Source organism: Phacochoerus africanus, chromosome 11 (genome assembly GCF_016906955.1).
Source record: "Phacochoerus africanus isolate WHEZ1 chromosome 11, ROS_Pafr_v1, whole genome shotgun sequence".
NCBI classification, from domain to species: domain Eukaryota; kingdom Metazoa; phylum Chordata; class Mammalia; order Artiodactyla; family Suidae; genus Phacochoerus; species Phacochoerus africanus.
Genome location: NC_062554.1, coordinates 133,994,116 through 134,008,199, shown reverse-complemented (window position 1 = coordinate 134,008,199; position 14,084 = coordinate 133,994,116). Strand labels below are relative to the sequence as shown.

The 14,084-nt window shown below is 54.4% G+C and overlaps 1 protein-coding gene across 2 annotated transcripts in view; it reads right to left on the bottom strand.

The window, feature by feature from the left end:
* The window catches only part of PLXNA2 (plexin A2), a 212,468-nt gene that overhangs the window by 64,596 nt on the left and 133,788 nt on the right, over window positions 1-14,084 (bottom strand). For both annotated transcript variants that reach the window (XM_047754178.1, XM_047754179.1), the window contains exons 5-9: window positions 10,364-10,464; window positions 7,042-7,165; window positions 5,199-5,352; window positions 4,493-4,589; window positions 1,128-1,242 (exon numbers count right to left, since the gene is read on the bottom strand). In XM_047754178.1, coding sequence (XP_047610134.1) covers window positions 1,128-1,242; window positions 4,493-4,589; window positions 5,199-5,352; window positions 7,042-7,165; window positions 10,364-10,464 — 591 coding nt within the window. The remainder of the gene's footprint in view (window positions 1-1,127; window positions 1,243-4,492; window positions 4,590-5,198; window positions 5,353-7,041; window positions 7,166-10,363; window positions 10,465-14,084) is intronic.

Below are 14,084 nucleotides of genomic sequence, written 5' to 3'. Positions count from 1 at the left end.
AGGAGACAGAGGTGACTCTATGTTTTGAAATCTTAGACAAGTAGCTTCAAGGAACAGCCCTCAGCAATGGTACTTGGGCAAAGTGGCCACTGGTTCCTCTATACTCACGCACGCGTTCTGCAGCCTATCTCTGAAAAAGGCAACTAAGAGCTTAAATATAAGATGCAAGTCTTGCCTTTAAGGAGCTTGAAGTCTGGTGCAATGGGAGACACATACAGGCTATAGCAGTGTTTGCAAAGGCCACCCTGTCACTTATTTATATCTGTGGACTTTCTAAAAGGTAGAATAAGACAGGAGTGTGTGTTTATGCACAGGTGCATTTGTGGGGATACCTAAGGTCTCTAATAGTTGTTCAAACCCAACTACTGGCTACCCTGGCGTATGAAAAACCATTAGGCACAAGACAGGGACACTGACCCAGCAGGCTTCGTTGTCCTAAGGCATGCTGTGAATTTGTAAGAAATGCAACCTCAAGGAAAAATCACTGGGGTGGGGGGGATATTTATTGGAAAGATAAGCAATTTGCTGTTTCACCGTGTTGATAACAAAGATGGGTCCAGCCTTAGTGACGGCACATTGACTATATAGTAAGATGGGACTTTCAGCAAAGGCCTGGTTCTTTTCACCAAGTGAATGTCTCTCTCTTTCTGTAAGGCCACCCACTCAGTTGTACATCGGAGTCAAAGAATCGCTGAATTTAGACTAGGAAGGGAGGCTGGCATGAAAGAGTGGTTGAGAGTGAATGTTCTATTGAACTAGACTCTGCAACCAAGCAAAGGGCTTAGACTCAAAGAATAAATGCCATTCACTACACTCTTCCAGACCATGGAGTCTGGTTGGATATGTTTCCTCTCAGTTTTCAGTCTCAACCCTCAGCTCCCCTCCAGCTTTTGAACACCTACAATCTTAGGAGTCTAGCAAATAGGGCTCGCTTCTCCTTCTCCGGGGTATCTGCTGCCCCGTCCCTGTCCCCACAGTTTTAGCTTGAAGATACCAGGGCTTCTAACATGTAGAACACTTTGGGACAAGTGCAGGACGGGGAGATGGCCAAGCTGACAGGCTGACCATCTGAAAAGGGAGGGCCACGCAGATTCACAGGGGCCGCAGCCAGGCTGAGCTCTACTTACCTCTGAAACATTGATCCGGCCCTCCTGGAAGGAGCAGGTGGTGGGGTCATGAGTGCAGAGGTTTCGGTATTTGCACCAATGGCAGCGGAAGGAGCTGTTGACACAAGACAGGCACCTGCAAGGACAGAGACAGTAAGAGGCCAAGAGAAGGGAGCCACAGTGCCAGGCGGCCCACGTGTCCTGATGGAGTCTGCTATCCTAGTCTAGCTCTCCAGGGGTGGGGTTGGGGAGGGTATATGGGTGGGGCATCCCCAGCACTGAGAATTGTAGATTCTCCCTCCAAGATGCTTTTGGGAGCAGAAAACTGAAGGGAAAAAAAAAAGAGTCCGGGGGGAGGATGTATCGGAGAACACGGAGGCTTCTAGAGCTGGTCTGTAGCAGCTCAGGACAGCCAGTTATTTATATTTTGAGGAATTTTGCAAGTGGTTTGGTGTCATGACAGCAGCTTGAAATCAGCCATGGAGGGACATTTATGCCATAGAAATTGGAATGCCACACGCTCAGTTTTCCAGCCTGATCTCTGGGAGCTAAACATTCGCCAGCATGTCCCACCGCTTAGAAGACAGAACAGCCCATGAGCACAGGGATAGAACCTGGGCAAACCTGGTTCCAGCTGTGCCTGTGCCCCTGCCACTGGGGTCAGCCCTACGTCGCTTGACCTTCTGGATCAACCTTTCCTCCTTCGTCTGTGCGGGACCGTCTCTGTCTACTCCGCAGGGCAGCTTAGTGTCGGGCGAGATAACACAGAGGACGTGGTTTGGAAAAGTACAAAGCCAAATGGATTGTTGTTTTCTCCCACTGAAGGTTCATATTTACCCACGTATTTGTCATTTCTGACATTCTCGTGAGGATTGCTTTTAAGTGCTTACATCACCTGTTGTTTCAAGCTCTTCCATTGCATCGGGGTGTTAACAGTTGGTTCATATCGCCTGTGTTACTGGGTTTTGGGGGAGTAAACATATTCAACGTCCCACTGTCCCACTGTCCCAGTCGCCAGGCATGGGGAGCCAAAGGCTGTGGGTGTGGTTCCTGCCTTTCTTGCCAGGCTGAGCACTTCCTTCCCTCCAGTTTCCCCTGGAAGCCAGGCGTGTCACCTTGGTTCTCTGTGTGTGATCAGACCGCTGTCGGGGAAATGGGCTTTGCAGGTGGCATGGCTCTTCCGGCTCCTTGCCCGCTCCCCTGGCCTGGCCTCTCACAACTAGACCAACCTGGAAGGGACACGGCCAGGTCTGCAATCTGGCGCCACCTGGTGGGGGCTCTGATGGCTTTTGGGCGGATGGGGCTTGATTCTGGGGGTCACCAGCTTATAATAGGCCACAGTGGATGGGGTGCGTGGACCCACAGACACGCCTTCCGCATGCCGATCATTTTAACCCTTTCTAGATATGCCCGTAGTTATTGCGTGCCTGAGTTTAGGCCAGACGGATTGATGCTTGCTTTTACATCTTCTCATTCAGCAAAGCAAATCATGCAAACGGACCGACAACAATGAAACCAGGGCTCTAGACCTGGCTCTTCTACTGGCACGTTTTGTGACTTTCACTGTCGTCCTTATGTCCACCCTCTGGGCCTCAGGTTGCCATAGTAAAAGGGGAGAATGGAAGCTGACTCTGCGATTTTTAACCATGAACGCTAGGATTAAGAAGCCTAAGATAGTGCTTGGTGATAAAATGGCAGCTTTCGTGTCAAAGAGACCTGCTTTTTTTTCCTGCTAAACCTTGCTGCCTGTGACAGCATCTCTATTGCCATGGCAACCCATGGTTGAAAGTGATGACATCACACCGAGTCACCATGGGGATGAAGATGCTCTCACAGTGGATTCCATCACTGCTGTGTTGGAGTTTGAGAAGGAGGTTGGGAGTTCTCACTCCAAGATGCTGGCATCTCCCAAAACAGGGCTAGCTGGAACTGGAACGCAGTGGTCAAGGGGCAGTTTTATCCATTTCAGCTTCAGCCACATACTCTTCTGCCTTGGCTGCTCCCAGGCCATCTGTCACTTGCTCTGTCTTTCTCAGCACTTCTATTAATTTGGTCCAAATGAGTTCAGCTACAACTCCTTCCTTAGCCATAGCGGAGACCCTAGAACTCCAGCCAGTGAATCGAATCATGAAACTCAAGATCAGATAAAGAGACTCAAGAGGACTGGCTTGTATATTTTAATAGCTTTGATTCCTTTAGGGCTTAGTCCCAAATAGACCCTCTCCCCATGCGGAATGCTGGGCCCGTGGCGCCTGGACCCTCGGACTTGATGTTGCTGGAGTCCTCAGGTTGTTCCTGTCCTGGGCAATGGGAAGGATGGGTCCTAGAACATTCTAGTTACTGCTCCCTCTGGCACGGGGCTGATGCTCGGTCTCTCTCCTTGCAGAGCATCCAGGGCCATTGGTCCTATGGCTCTTATATGCCCTCTTCCAAAGACCCATGCTTCTCTCTCTCCAAGTCAAACGGTGCTTGTTTCCAGATGACATGGAAAGGGCCTCAGTTTCGCTTCCGGAGAGGACGGGAAGAAACGAAGCTCAGGTTTCCTCTCCTCTGCCTCTGAGTCTGTTTTCACATCTGAAATGCCCCCCGCTTCCGGCACAGCCGTCGGCTCTCAGAGCCACGGGCACTCACTGGTAGGCAAGGATGGCTGGCGAGCTCAGCAGCCGCACTTAAGCTCCTCCGCGGGCTGGTGGTGTGGCCTGGTTTTCCTTTCCTTCTGGAAAAGCCGAAGGCTCGGTGTGGGCCGCAGTGGAGTAAAGCCTGCTCTCCCGCTCCCAGCCTGGGTCCTGAGCGCTGGGCGCGGCTATTTCCCCACCCCCGGCCTTGGTCTGGGAGTGCTAGCTCCGGGTCCCTCTTCATGTGGACAGGCTGATGCACCCAGACGCCACTGGTGGTCTGTCTCCACGTTCGAAGCCACCACCGACTGGTCTCAATTGGAGAACCTTCCTTATGGCTCCTGGGCCATGACTTTTGTTTCTACTTCAAACCCTCTTTTAACTCGTAGCCCGAGAGTTGAGGGCAAGGTGTGTTGCGAGGGAGACGAATGAGATCAGAGGCTGTGGCGAGGGAATAGCATTCAGTTTGAAAGAGCTGAATAAATGGAATGTAACTGAAAAAGAACAGGGCGAGCTTCCTCTGTTCCAGGTAGGTTGCCGGGTCCTAAAGATGGGGAGGCGACTGCGCTATGATTCTTTCTAAATCCTAAGGGACCTTAGAAAGAGCTCACCCCCACATCTGAACCCAGGGCTCGACTTCTGGCCTGGGCCTGCCGTTACACGCTTGCTCGTAAGCCGCCCTGAGCTCATCTGTACAGAAGCCACCGGCGCAGGTGATCTTCTGACCTTGACCCTGAACAAGGCCTGCGTGCTGCGAGGGGGGGTGCTTACAGTTGGTGGGCGCTGCAGTTGTAGAACTTGAACTCGGTGCTGACAAATATCTTCCCTGTCTCCTTGGATCTCAGCTGCAGCTCTAGACCGAACCAGTCTGGAAGAGGGAGGAAAGGAAAATGGGAGAGGGTTACAGTCGGGGCCGGGGGCCCCATGAAGAGGCTGAGTGCAAATGATGAATCCGTCAGGGCTCCCTTGGGGCACAGACGGAACCTGCCTGAATCTTCTCCTTCCAACAGAATCCCCTTCATCCTGCTGAGACCCAGACACCCCCACGCCTCCTCTAGGAGGAAGTAGTGGCTCAGAACCCATATGGACTCCCCTCCCCTGGTCAATTATGTTCAGTTACTGAAAGATTTTCAGAAATATCTTGTCAAAGAGCCCAGCCCTGTGGAGAGAGCCCACTAAATCCACACGCGGCCATTCCTCGAAGGGAAGGGAGTCTGGAAGAACCTTGTTCAACTGTGCAGGCTTAGCTCAACGGGAGCAAGGGCTCGCCTCCTTCCTGCAATCGGCTGTGCGGCGTGACGGCTGCTTTCGCACTCAACCAAGTTACATAACACATGTTAGCGTGTGGTGTCAGGAAACCGAGTCGGGCAACCTCTGTGCTGGAACTTTTTGCCACCCCATGCCCAGCGTCCTCTTCTCTTGGCTCCCCTGGGAGGGCAGCCCCTCCCCTGGGACGCGCACGGCAGGCACCGCTTACCTTGATCCAGAGGGACGACAGGGACGTCCTTGGGCCCCGGCGAGACGCAAATGACCTGGCTCCCGGATACCTGTCCCTCCACCTCCGTCAGGTTCCCAAAGGCACAGGAGATACCCGCAGACAGGTCGGGGGCGTCGCTTACAACCAGGCTGAGCTGCGGGAGGAGCAAAGGGCTGGTGCCTCAGGAAGACCCCCCGGGGCTCAGGAAACCTGTCAAGGCCCCAGGCCCGGCCCTGTCATCGCCCACTCGCCCCCGAATCTCCCCTGACCTCGTCCACAAAGAGGACATGGGTCCAGGGGATCGTCCAGCTCGGACGCTGGACAGTTGCAGCAGCGCCGTGAGGGGTGTGCGGGGTCAGCGGTCTTTATAGGAATATGAGTATTTTTTCAGTCTTGTCCAGGATCAGAAGGCACTGGGGCGGGGGAGGGACTCTAGGGGGAAAAGCCCCCAAATCCATCTCAGACCCAGCTCCTTTTGACAGGGAGCCATGCCAACTTGAAAGCAAGGCATGAACCGAGCCCTTTCCAGATAAGCCTTTACTCTGGCTCCCGGGAGCATGTGTGTCACCAGCCTGCAGGTTTTGAAAGAGGTTACCTGGCTGGCGGGAGACGGCCGGCCCCTCTCCCCGGCTGCTTACTAAGGTGGCGGGTTTCCTAGAGTTTCTATGCTCTGTCCTTCTCTGCCCCTCTGCCCCCCGACAGCTCTGCTCGAGTGGGCAGTCGCTTCACAAGGAGCTTAGGGAGCAGAGAAAGGCAGGGCGTGGACACCAATGGCTCAGACATGTCCGCTGCCCCCAGGGTTCCAGGGACCTAGGTCAGGTGTTTCCAGGCCTTTCAAGTTTGAACACCCACCTTTGAAAGGTGAAAACAGCACAGGGTGTCAGAACAATCTGTTGATTGAGAAACTTTCACGGCAAAATGCTGCTCTGAATTCCATGTACTTGGAAATGAGTTTGTACTAAACGACCACAGTGTAACATCCAAGGGGTTTTTGAAACAATAGGTGCTACGTGTGCCTCTCGGGGAGGAGGGGGTGCCTGGTGACAACTCCTTGTGGCCTCCAAGTGCTAAGTCCTAACAGAGGGAGGTCTCCCTTTGTCTTGGGCAAAACGGCTATCACCTAGCCTCTCCACACAGGGTCGGCTGCCGCCGAATCTCTGTCCCAGTTTCATTTCCATGGGGCCGAGAGACGTGGGTACAAACTCGGCTGCTTGTTCCCTCAGCGCCACAGGAGCCCAACCCCCCCCACGGGGATGAATAAACGCGAGTCTTAGAAGGTTCATTAACTAATTAACATTCGTGAATGCTCCTAAAACCTGCAGAAAGAAAGAACTGCTCAGGGCCTCAGGACATGAAGTATTTGGGGTTGCACCTCGACAGGTGGTCAAGGGCCATTGTGGTCTCTTTAATAGTCTCCCTAAGCACACACTAGGAATTAGGTCTCAGTCTTTCTGTGTTTGTTTGTCTGTCCCTCTCACACACACATACACACACAGGCACACACACACACACACAGGCAATTCCAAGGCTTCTGTGTATCAAGCAGAAGACGGCAAATCTAGCACACACGAGAGGACAGTATTGGGTTGCGTCATGTTATAGCTGTTTGTTCCTAAATGCAACGTCTAGACTCACAGAACAGATCGATGCCTAAGGAATCTGCAAGGAGACTGGAGAACCGCCGGGCCTTTTATAACAGGCGATACCACAGCTTTTTCACCAAGTTTCTTCGGAGCACGTTAAGGATGATCCACTTACACTGAGCATGTGTTAAAGGAACATGCCCAGGCTTGCGTGAGCTCCGCGCCGCCTCAACCCCAACCCTCCCGAATTGTGTACTCACCTGCCGGCTGGGCTCAGACACCGAGATGCTGCTGGGGTGCACCTCGAGGCTCATGCACTGGCTGATGCTGGCGGCAAATCGGTTTGGCTCCCAGGCCCGCTGGCACGTGTCCCTGCGGGAGCACCTGCCATAGAAACACACCCAAGAGGTCAGGCCTTGGAGACCCGTCTGCTTGGCTCTATGGTCCCCCAAAGGTAAGTGCCAGGGCTTTGTGGCTCAGGGGCCTGTGTCTGTCTCCTGACAAAGTTCACACATCTCAGAGGGCCTCGGGGACTCCCAGATGGGCTTGACTGCAGTGAAAGACAGACTAAGAGGGAGTCAGATCACGTCTCCAGCAGAGAGATGTGGCTTAGAGAGAGTGTTTCTTAATGGAAGCTCAGAGAGTGAGAAGGGAAATGGGGGGAAGGCGAGAAGCCGCTGGCAAGAGGCAAAGAACGGGAACGGGAGAGCCAGGCGGCCCCACCTCTGTGGCCTCCTCTTGGCCGAGTTCCTCAACTCCGCCAGGCCTTGGTCCCCCAGCTGCGGAAGGCTGAGGCCACGGCGGATACTGCACCTCATAGGGTGGTGTCAGCATCAAATGAACTCCTGTTCAGAAGGTGGCCGGTGGCCCTTCTCGGCACCATGTTACTGGTGATGAGAGCGCACCTCCGTGGGATGTTTGACGCCTCGGACGGGGTCTGGGCTGGTGGGACAGTGTGCGCGTGATCCGGTGGCTTCGGGCTCTCCCCTCTAGGCAGGGGCCATGTTTCGTCCACGGAGATATTCTCCCTGTCACACGGTCTAGTTTCTACAGATGTTTGTGGGGTGAAAGAACACCTGGAGTCAGAGACAGACACGGCGTCGCGGCCACGGCGTCGCGGCCACGGCTGCCTCTGTCAGAGAGCCTGTGCGGTCCCTTCTCCCCACACTTTCGTCTCTGGCCCCTGGCTCCTCAGCCCACAGCAGCAGGTGGGCACGGTGGCACCTACCCTGAAGGCAGGGGCCTCTGGTTGCTGCTCGAGTCCCAGGGGAATGGGCTCCCGAGAGCCACGGGGACACTATAACAAAGATGCCACAACCAGGCCGAGATTCCCAGCTCCCCCGCCCCAGGCCCTCCCCCCTCTTCCTTTCCAGGCACATAATGGATCTAAATATGAATGCTGTCAAAGACAAGAATTATTGAGGTTTAAGTGAATCCCTAAGATAGCTCTAAAGTGAGCTCTTGACTGGAGCCTTTATCTCATTGACTCACTGAAATGGCTCTTTTTTATCATACTATTTATGGCAACAGCCCTAACAGAGATAAATAGCCTCGAGACAATAACACACTTGCCAGAGCAAGGCCTACGGAGACTGGAGGGTTTCAAATCCCCTGCCCCCACCCGGAGGCTCTTTAGCAATCCCCCGGGGGCCCCTGCCTCCAGAAAATCCACGGGCCTGGGAGCTGGGCGGCCAGGTGGGCTGCCCGTGGCAGGTGGGAGGGCTGTGCCCGAGGGGCTGGTGAAGAGGAGAGCGACCAGAACAGGAGAAACCTCTGGGCACAGGTGGGAAATAGCTTGTTCCCCACGTGCTCTTGGCAGGCGGAGCTGCTGGAAGGAGAGGGTGATGCTGGAGAAGCAGCTCAGAGGGAATCTGGGTTCTCCTCCTGCGGCCCAGTCATTCTGGTAGCTTCGGCTGACCTGCACCAGGAAGATGACAGGGTGGCCTGGGCGACTCAGACATTGTGGCTGGAATTGCTGGGAGGAGCGGGGAGGAGGTCGGACCGGGACGGGGAGCCCAGGACATGGCACGGAGCTGGGGGTGGCTGTCGGGTTCTTTGGAGTAAGGAATCTTGAAGAGAGAGCCAGCTGGCAGCTGGGCCAGCCTCCCTGAAGGGCAACCGATGGCTGTCACCTCTGTCACTCCGGGGGGTGCCTGTCGGGGCCTCATCAATATCTTTAAGGCTTGTCTGACCTAAAGGGTGACTCACTGTCCTGGTTCTGGTGAGAGTATTTTTGGCAAAACTTTTGAGGAGTCCCTTACCTCCAAATCTAAGCAGGCAGCCCAGGGTTTGTGGGCACCGATCCAGTCCGGATTTTGCATCTGTGAGGCGCCTGCTTTCCTCCCTCCCTCAGTAGCCCTCCCAACACCTGCTGCAGAGGCTGGAAGCCAAGAGCTATTGTGTAGGGTGCTGAACTCTGGCCCTCCGCCTCCGCCTCTACCCCAAACCCGCACACTGCACAGGGATGCTTTCCTGGCTGGCACGGAGCCCTGGAGTTTCCATCGCTAGGGGGACAGCACGCCTGGCCAGTGTGGAGCTTTCACCCTCTTCTCTCCCTGGGAGGCTCTCCCAGTTAGGAAGTTTAACGGTGATTTTGCATTTCTATTGAGCTGGAATTCAATGGCAGGGGAGGTGTCTGAATAGGGCCCCTGAGGCCAGTCGGAGTGAGAGGCTGACTTCTTGGAATCATGAATTAATGAGGCCAGAAGGGTATCCTCCCCAGGGTTCAGAGTCCATAACAATTATTTTGATTTGTGTAGCTTATCCCGAGCTTCCTTATCGCCAAAGGATTTATTATTTCATTTAATCCTCACAGTTCACCTTCAAGGGAGGCATTATCGCTCTTTAGTGACTGGCAAATGGAGGCCCAGAGTTGTCCGTGGACCAGCCCAGGTCACACAGCAGCAAACTGGAGTCCAAGCTTCTGAACTCCGGCACCTGCTCACGGGAGGAGGCGCCTGGGTCAGGCTCCACGGAGGAGGTTCTTGGGAAACCTTGAGATGCTGCAGCTTTCCTTCCGTGTGCTGCCAGCCCCACTACCCCTCGCTGTGGATCAGGTACAGACCTCAGAGCAGCCCGTGGGCTGGGGGAGGGACAGACTTTGGTGGGCAACTGAAAAACAGGCAGAGGAGCGGCTCTTGGAAAGAGGGCCCATTCCCGGCCTCTCTGCTCTTCCTGCTCTCGGCACTCCAACCGAGAGGAGAATTACTGCTCAGAAGAGGGCAACTCCGACCAATGCCACGTGCCTCAGGGACATGCCCAGGGCAGTACCTGGTCTTCTGCATCCTGGGCGTTTTCTTCTTCTTCTTCTTTTTTTTTTTTTTTTGGCTTTTTTCATAGCATAGAAAGTTCCCAGGTTAGGGGTCGAACAAATCAGAGCTGCAGCTGCCGGCCTATGCCACAGCCACAGCAACGCGGGATCCAAGCTGCATCTGGGATCTACACCACAGCTCACGGCAACACCAGGTCCTTCACCCACTGAGCGGGCCCAGGGATTGAACCCGCGTCCTCTTGGGCCCTAGTCAGGTTCGTTACTGCTGAGCCACAACGGGCCCTCCTCCCGCTCATTGTTTCCAAACTTACATGTTGTGCAGGGCACACCAGCCACAGTGAGGGTCCCCCGAGCTCAGGCACTCCCCGCATGTCGTGTACTGCTCACAGGACTCCACGGGGACCCTGGTGATCTGGGGAGAGGAAACAGGGCAGGGTTAGGTCAGGGGTAACCTCGTCTCACAGAGGTGTCTTCAGACACAACCACGTCTACCGGCCATGGCACTGTCACCACCTCTAAAGAGGTGATAACGGGCACAAACTGGATCGGATCGGTGGCCTCGTCTGTTTGCTCTGCACGAGGCAGGTGCAGCTAACAGGCCCCTGCTTCTCGCCTTGGCCAGGGGTGGAAGCACAGCCTCCAGCCTCTCCCTGCCTGCGCTCAGGTCCTGAAGAGCTGGGCCCGCTCCTGGCAAAGCTGACAATGGTTACCTCTGTTGAAAGGCTATTGAGTGCCACCAGCTCGTCTCTGAAGAGCTTTCAGCTGGGCTTGGGCTGAGCCCTGCTGCCCGCACAGAAAACAGTTAAAAAGGGGGCAACGGAGAAACTTTTCCCATCAAATAATATTCATTGAACGAACGGCACCATCTTTTTACAGCCAACGCAACATGCCACCTGGATCCAATTATCCCATATTCTTCGACGTCCGCATTCAGCTTCTCTAGTAAATCTCCCATCCTTTGAAAAGTCTGGTTAAGTGGGAACAGAGACGAGCTGCCTGTCTGGTTCCGTCTTGCTGGGGAAAGTGAGAATTTGTAAATCGAGCTCCTGCGCCTCCCTCCCCCCCCCGGGATGCTGCTTCCTCCTGGCTTCTACGTGGGGCCCTGTGGGGACACGAGCAGGCCCATGTGGTCATTGCTCACTCCTATCTGCCCAGTATGTGTGACATTAAGGCCAGGCAGAGGGTCAGGAGACTGAAGCCTTGCATTTGGCATGTCCTAGGTAACCATCGCTGGCTGGGGCAGGAGGCTGCCAGGCTGCAAAAACATTTGCTGGACTGGGAATGGGGTGCTGTGTGTTCGGGCAGAGAGGTCCCCCACCTGCTGGAAGTGTGAACTCAAGTGGAAAAACAACCTGTGGTCCAGCAGCCCGGCGTTCTGCCTCCAGCAGGGGGACAAAGGATCTGATGGAGATGCCTTCGCCATGTCCTGGAGGGAGGCGCGGGATGGAGCCCGACACTGCACGCCCAGCAAATGTTTATCAGATGTCACTACTCAGAGGCTCTGGTGCCACATGCTGGAGGAACAGCCGTGAACAGGACACAGATCCAGCCCCCGCAGAGTACACAGTCCAGCGGGAGTTGGTAATTACACTCTGAGAATTGCTCTACTGCTCTTGCGCTGAGCATCCATCGCACGCAGAGGTGTGCGCCTGGGGGCCTTGGCAGCCTAAAGGAGGGCCGCCCGGCACACCCTGTCTGGAGGAAAGGGGCAGCCAGGTAGGAGTGAGTCAGGGTGAGAGCCGGACAGATACAGGTGCCTGGGAGGGCGTTTCTAGCTGAGAGATAATCACGAGCAAAAGTCGTCATGGCCAAGTTCAGCACAGCTCAGCGTGGCGTGTACACTGGAAGGGCATGGCCAGAGATGAGGCTGGTGGCATGGATGCTGGCGCCAGGCAGCCAAAGGCCTTGGGTACCAGCCTCAGGTGCCCCCAGCCCTGTTCATTCTCCCCGCATCCTGATACTTAACATTCTGAATTACAAATCTTTTCTCTAAGTGGGTGATGTGATCAGCTTTAAGCATCCCTACCTCCCTTTAATAATAAAAATATGAAATCCAGAATGGGCAAGTGCAAAAGCTGGTAATTCAGTTTAAAAAAATATATATATTCTAAATGGAGGTTGGGGGATAGCTGGTTTGAAATAGCTCACGTCTAACAAGTTAAGTTGCCTCTACGTCCAATATGACCTGACAGGTCCCAGCTAAAGGGGCTGCATAAACAGGCAGGGTGCTGGGATGGAGAGAAGCCGCCCCACGCTGGGGACTTCCCAGCTCAGGTCTTCGCACCTGCCCTCCGAGGAGTAATGCTCAAGCAGAGAGCCTTTCCAGAAGGGTCAGGATGGGGGGTGGGGGTACCCAGATGTGGCACCTGAGGTACAGCAGACAGAACTGGGATGCTGATTTGGGTCAAGGAGGATGCAGCTCCAGGTGACCGTGGGACCTGTTTGCCACCGTTTGAAGGGCAGCAGTGTGGCTGGGACGAGACTCATGGGTGGAAAGTTCCAGGAAAGCTCAACAGAAGAAAGTCAAGGTTCTCTGAGAGCGAAACAGACCTTGCTCCCGGCAGGGGCCCCCACCCATGGGACAGGTAAGCAGAGGCAAGGTGGCGTGTGTCTGGGAGGCCATGGGAGGGATTTCTGCTGCCGGTCCTTCCAACTCTGACCTTCAGGATTCTATTTCCCGCACTTTAGCTAACTGCTCCCTGAGACTATTGCGAATTCTGCCCTGAGTGACGAGTACAGTAAAACGATAACATCCAGCCACGCCGCCAGCCGCTGAGAGCCGCCGGCTTGAAGGAGCAACCTCTGACCCCGACTCATGGGCTGTGAGGCCTCCAGAAGCACCTGTCTGGCAGGTGCTGGCCAGACGCCCTCCCACTGTGCCTCTCCCAGGGCGTGGGACTCTCAGCCCTGCGGGATATCTGTAACCCCAGCCGCCTGGGCAGGGGGGCTTCTGCCCGCCTCCCCCCCGCCCCGCCGACCTGCCCTCGGAGGCCTGAGAGCTGCCGCCCTGCGCCCAGCCTCCCTTTCCTGGGTTTCGGGCTCAGAGTGAGTGATGTCTGCATCTGGATGGAAATTAAAACAACTGTCTGCATTGCCTTCGGCCCGTCTGTCAAAACACAGCCCGGCTCTCAGCAGCTGGGGAAGGGGCCCTGAATGGGAGCAGTGTCTCCAGCAACAAAGCCCACTTTCACGCCAAGTGCCGCAGAGATAGTGAGAAGCCTGTTCTTCTCCAAACATGAAACCAACAGCACAACTATTTTTCCTGTTTCCTGGGCCCTCCTGGTGGGAATTTTTTTTTTTTTTAATACACTGAGTAGAACAGCGAAGTGAAACAGGAAACTTATGGGGGGGGGGGGTCCTAAAACTTGAATGATTCTCTTCTGGAAGATCTTCGCAGCCATATATAAACCAGGGGGAAGAAATGCCACAGGAACTGCGAAGAGGCTCTCAGGGTCAGGTGTTTCCATGAGCACTCTCTCCTCTAGCCTTGTGGTTCCATATTCATTCATCAACCATAATTATTGATCACGTCCTACAGGCAGGCCAGGACTGGGCACTTTAGGGGAATAAAATCAACAGCAGCATTAAAACACAGCCATCGCCTTCAAGTTGCAAACAGACTAGCAATAAGAACAAAAAAGTGATGTGTGTGCTAAGAGACGGATTGAAAGCGGAGTGAGGGAATTCAGAGCAAGGAGAAAATACCATTTCTATGTCTGCGCCGTCCAACGTGTGTGCCTGCGCGGCTTTGCGCATCCAGAACAGGCAAGTCTGAACCGACATATGTTCTAAGGACCACTGGGTGTTGAAAACTGAGCCCAGAAAACCAGAATGTAACATAACACATTCTTGCTTTTGTTGTATTGCCGCTTGCTGAAAAGATAAAACTGTAGCAAATATCGTGCTAAGTAAAATCTACTCTTAATTTCCACTGTCTCTTCTTACTTTTTAAAATATGGCTGCTATAGGAAGGTGAAAGTGACACGCGTGGCTCACACGAGGCGCTGGCGCTTTGTCACTGTGGGAGGATAC